The sequence below is a fragment of the Adiantum capillus-veneris genome, chromosome 16 (genome assembly GCF_014529385.1).
Source record: "Adiantum capillus-veneris isolate H3 chromosome 16, ASM1452938v2, whole genome shotgun sequence".
Taxonomy (NCBI): domain Eukaryota; kingdom Viridiplantae; phylum Streptophyta; class Polypodiopsida; order Polypodiales; family Pteridaceae; genus Adiantum; species Adiantum capillus-veneris.
The window spans coordinates 101,580,935-101,586,934 of record NC_140946.1 but is presented as its reverse complement, the minus strand read 5'-3'; the positions used below and the strand labels follow the sequence as shown (position 1 = coordinate 101,586,934).

The window sequence follows — 6,000 nt, the reverse complement described above, 5'->3', positions numbered from 1 at the left end:
GTGCCTGCTCAATAACCTCAAAATGCACAAAGTTATTGCCTACCATAGTTTATGACCCTAGCCAAGACATTATGCGACCTTTCAATGGGCAACAAGTGTTGGGATGTGTGATATCGGAATGTGTGTGGTTTAGCTGGGAAGGTGCAGAACCTCTGGCTATGAGAGTTTGTGATGAAAGTCACAAACAGTTTTAGATAAATCGTTTATGGAAAATCAACAACTCTCTTTCTAAATATGAATGGAAATCCTAGAGCGTTTGTAACAAGATAGTCACAAGCCCTCTCTCCTATTATGCTTGAAAATTGCTTGTTTTTGTATACGGGTTCATGATGAAATGATAACCAATTCACATCCAAATTTACTTAAAAAGAGCAATAAAGAACAATAAACTTCCAGCCATGAAACTTCACCTCTCATAGAACATCTTTCAATCAAAACCCAAATCTCTTTCATGGTATAATGTAGCCTCGCCCCCAATTACATAGTCATAACATCAAACTAGATGAAAGCAATACACGAACTTCCAACTTCATGGCGACCATTTTTGAAATTTTCAGAGATTTAAGAGCTTCTAAAGTGAATCCTACACACCATTTTGATAAGGGGAAAACCTAATTCACTCCTTCACAATCTCAGATACAAGATTACGAAGAGGCAGGACTGCCCTACACATAGATTGAGCACCCATGGAAGCAATTACATAGTAGTGATAGATTTCATGTTTTTTCTATAAAAAGCAGCCCTCTCTATCTTCCCTGCGGCATTCTCAACTGATCTCTCAATTTTTAGGCCATTTTCATCTCATTTTTGACCCAAATAATACCATTTTGGATGCAAAAATTCCCAAACAGAGTTAGAAAAATCCCCAAATTTGTGGGATCACTCGCATAAGCATAAAAGGCATAGATAGGCATCATTTTTTTATATCAAAATACCATTTTGAGTCACTTTTCACGCAATTCTACGATGGCCCTTGTTAGTTGTTATTTTTGAGAGTTTTGGCCCGCATCAGTCATTATAGGCGAGATGAGTGTGCCACCATGAAACAATTGGATATGTACATTTTCCAACAAGATGAGAAATCTTGTCAAGTGGGAAAGCATGCAAAGGTGCCACATCTAGGGCCACGATTCCCCGTATAGGTATGCACATGATACCGACCGCAGTATCAGCTTTAGCATATATCACAATAGGTATATTATCGCTTTTCTTTCCATGCATGAATAAGTGTCAAAAGTGAGGTGAGTGTTTATATTTCACACTACGTATGTGCCACGGCACGACAACGCTTTTGTTGCAACTCTTGTGGGAACAGCTTCTTCCTCCTAGAAAAGTGATATGTCACTAACCCATGTGAAGAGCCTCTTACAATCCATCTGTATAGCATATCCACTTGTGTTTGTGTATAACTGCACTGTCATGGCATATGTGTATACATGTGCCTTAGTTTTTTATTGCAATATCAACACCAACTAGTGTGGGTGGGAAACATGTATTAGCAAAACGAGTAGAAAAAAAGGCCCCATAGAAACACTATTGCGATCATCCAACATCATAAACAACACCACCAACATCAGATACATAATATATCAACAAAACCCCAAACAGGTTTCAACCAACACAATAACATACTAGTAGTTACAAACCACATGATGGGGAAGCAAACCTCTTTAATCACCTTGCAAGATACCTTGACCAAGAAAATTGGAGCATCAAGCCATTCGAGTGGGCAATGTTGCATTGTCCTGAGTATCTAATGTAGAAGAAGATCAATATCAAACAACTAGGCTATAAAAGTATATATAATGGCTTATTGGCCATCTGTGCCTGAAGCCCAAAGGGCTTCCCCGGTTTCCTGAAGATAAAGGACAAGGTTCCCATCATCTTGTACGGCAAGGTAGGTTCGAGACCAGCAACCAGGTCCGCTAGTGCATTGTGTAGGGGTCCACCAAAGTGACTTACCATTACTATTGTACACAGCAAAAGTACCATCTAGGTTGATGCGAGCAAAACACTGTGCTCCATGTCCAAAGCATTTAGAATCTGGACATGCCCATAATGGCTTGTCTCCATAACCAATTACAGAATGGTATAACACCAAATTGCAATCCTGTTGCATAATCAAATAATATGCCTTACTAGGTGAGTATATGAGGTCTGGGAAGCCAGTGTGAGAATCTCCACTCACAAGAACATTGATATCATAATTAGATGTAAAGTGACCATGATTCCACGGAGGGCAATCGTTTGAAGTATCTTCTCGTGAAATAACGCTCGTTGTATTGCTAGCATTGAACGATGTTCGTGAAATGTTGTTGGTTGTGTTGCTACGAAGAATATGTGGATGCTGAGAAGGATGGCTCTGATATGTGGTGGTGGTTGAAAGCGATTCCGTAGTCTCGTTTGCTAAAGAGCTTTTTTTTCTATGGGAAACACTTGAATATATATCAAAGTGCATGATTAGATATCCAAAATGATTTTCTAGCTAATACATAACTCATTTCAAGAACATTCCTGCAATCAAATAAAAGCATACGAAATCATCACTGCAATCGTCATCTTCTAAAGGAACCCTCTCTCTCTCTCTCTCTCTCTCTCTCTCTCTCTCTCTCTCTCTCTCTCTCTCTCACACACACACACACACACACACACACACACACACACACACACACACACACACAGTGCACGTCTCCACTTGCCATTCACATTTACCCTCCTAAGAAAAGTTTGGTCTCTTCTTCAAAACTCATCTTTGGCAATTTCAATTCAAAAACCATTTTTGGCATACCAAAACATTGGTAGGGCTAGAATCCTATCTCTCACACATATAATCTCTCTCTCTCTCTCTCTCTCTCTCTCTCTCTCTCTCTCTCTCTCTCTCTCTCTCTCTCTCTCTCTCTCTCTCTCTCTCTCTCTCTCTCTCTCTCTCTCTCTCTCTCTCTCTCTCCCCAAACACACACACACACGTGCACAAACACACGTAAGGCATCAAGAAGATTATGCACAAGGGAACTGTCTAAAATGACTTCACCTGCAAAATAACTTGCAGGTTCTGGAAAGTGACTCTTTAATAGCAATGTGCACAATGCATCGGACTTAACAACTTCAGGATTTCCTTGGGTCATAAGCCTCCAAGTACTAGCAAAAGTATAGTAAGGCATGAAGAAGAGTCTGCACAAGGGAACTATCTAAAATGAATTCACCTGCAAAAATAAGTTGCTCATTTATATCCTTGACACCAGCAAGAAAAGTGTCCATATCATCTTCCTCATGCATAATCTTCAATTCCATCTCTTTACGCAACAAAGCAATTTTAGCCTCATTGCGGCTTGCATAAAGAGCAGCGAGAATATCCCAAGCCTGTTTTGCAAATTTTGTTGAACGAATGTGAGGAGTGATGGTGTGCTTCACAAACAATGCAATCAACACATGAGCCTATGCATCCTTTACATCCATACGAGCTTGTTCTACCATAGGCAAAAAAACTCTAATAGAAGCAATCCTTGTAGCAAGAATTGCAACATCCTCAACATTGCCTACATCCTTAGAACCAGGGCATACATCAATGCCCTGCACAATATTTCGGATGCTCTTTGACACAAGAACATGTTGCATCATGTAAGCCCAAATACGGTAATTATCCCCATCCAACCTGTCCTCAACAACATACATCTTGTACACATCTATGTTGTTGTCAACCATGGAAAATATATGCACCTTATGTGAAAACTACCCGAAATGAGGAGTAACCGAGTGACATCATCACTCCTATATAGCACAACCTGCAGTAGGCTGTATAGGACCTGTTATGCAAAAAATGACACCGACAAAGATTTGCACCAAATGGAAAAATTGCCTTTGTAGACCTTCCTATAGTGGAAACGAAGGCCGAAATGAGCCCGAATAAAAGATTTGAGAAAATTTAGATCTATGAGCTTTCCCAAGATATTTGTCAACCTGTGAAGCTCGCCAAACCTCACTGAAATCAAAGAAAGTGAGCAGGCGTGTGCTGTAGTAGTTGTCAACTAAGCCCAGGAGGATGCAACCTGCTCTAATATCAATTGCTGGAATTAGGGTTGCAGGAAAACACACACAGGTTAGAGAAGATGAAGGAAGCTCAAGGCACACAACGTAGATTTTATTTCTTAGTGCGTAATGGAAAGATAGATAGCCCTAGAGTGAATGGGCATATATACAATGCATGGGGAGGGAAACCTCCCCGTGCAAAACCTCCTAAAGAGGGAAAAAATGCCCCGATAGTCCTAGTGTGTTCACACACATCACTACCACATGTATATGGTAATAGTGTCATCTCTTGGTGTTGGATATGATTGGTTTCATTGCACTGATGATACAGACAAAGTAGCAGATAAATTTTTTGATGTACATGCTGAACTTTGTGCTACAGAAGCGAAAAGATATTTGGATGAGGGTGAAAGACTTGAAGGGAAGTTTACAATAGATGTGTTTAGTATGCATGTCATATGTGGAAATCTTAGTTTACAGCAGCCTGATACGTGCAAGATGAAGGAACCTTCTAAAGCGGTGGACCTAGATCTTCCATGCTTATTGGATGAAGCTTTGGAAGGATTCTCAAAATACAGATGCTAAGGATACCAATCAATCTAGATTCATGCATGATCAAGTTTGCGCAAATGCAAAGGATGATGACCTTGTGCATTTGTTGGATGATGCTATACTTGATTTTGAGCCTCTACAAGATAGAGAATTGTTTTTTGATGCACCTTGCGAGCCTTATGAAGAGAGTTTTTCTAAAGACTTGATGTATTCATATGCATGATTAGGATTCCAATACTAGTGAGAGCGAAGATGCACTATTAATGCTTTTATCTGTGATTGATTGTCGACAATTGGATGAGCCAATTGCACACATGATATGGAAGTATCTAGTGATACCTGATGCTATATTGGATCTGATATTACCCTATGATGTAGGGGATTTTGAGCTAGCTTTTGAACCAAGAGGTGACATAGATATGCATGGTCCAGGGCAATTAACTTACATGCCATATGATCCAAGTGGTTTTCATGAAGATTTGTCGGTTAATTCATGTTTATGCTCTACTGATTAGAAATTCTTCTGTTTTCTCTATGATCCTTGAGGATGGTGCAATTTTTTTTTGAAGGAATGCTCACAGTGGGGCAAATGACTGGTATCCTGTTTGATCACGTGGTCTACTAAAGTGCAAGTTGCAAATTTGAAGAGTAGTAGTTATCTATTGTAGCAGGTTGAATGGTACAAGGTTTTGGTTTCTGGATTATGATAAGTCAAAAGATTTTTTGGTTATGCGTTCAATAAGATTACATGACTGGCTTCTAGTTGACTTCTTTCGACAATTGATGAAGTATCTTCACATCTTTTGAATTGGTTATGCTACCAAAACTTGAAGTAAAGGACTTGACGGCCATTCCGTGTGCAGACAAAGTAAGACATACTTGAGCAGACAAAGTCCAAGTTGATGAGATAATATGGCTTGATGCCGGTGTCAGTTGCTGCACTACAAGAGATTGTGTGCATTTGTGACATTTTTAGTGAGGGAAATACATTGGGTTTTTATATCCCTAGTGTCGCTAAGATCGTCGCTATGTGCGTCGCTATATAGCGATGTAGATAGCGATGCAGGTAGCGACAGTTGCAGGCTTCCTATAGCGACGCTCATAGAGCCTTATATAGCGACGTCCAAGAGTTAACAAAACTCGGTGGCAGGGCATTCACCCATCAACCATATTGAATATTCAATAATAGAGTAAACCTAAATGAATCCAAGAAAAGCCTAGATTCACCTTTGAAAGAAAGTGCAAGGTATAGACACATAGGCGATGAGTGGAATAAAATGGTAACCATCTTTTTGCAACATTTGTCAGCCTACTCAACGTCCTCTTCCTCATATGTGTATATATTTTTCTACGCTATTAAGTTATCTAGAGTAAATTCCCCCTCTTCGTTTAACGTTTGTGGTGACACATACATTATACTCT

The 6,000-nt window shown here is 39.7% G+C and overlaps 1 protein-coding gene across 1 annotated transcript in view; it reads right to left on the bottom strand.

The window, feature by feature from the left end:
* Positions 1-1,810: 1,810 nt before the first annotated feature.
* Positions 1,811-6,000, bottom strand: part of LOC147439548 (uncharacterized) — a 95,489-nt gene continuing 91,299 nt past the window's right edge. Inside the window, exon 5 of the mRNA XM_086484036.1 lies at positions 1,811-2,435. Coding sequence (XP_086340162.1) covers positions 1,811-2,435 — 625 coding nt within the window. The remainder of the gene's footprint in view (positions 2,436-6,000) is intronic.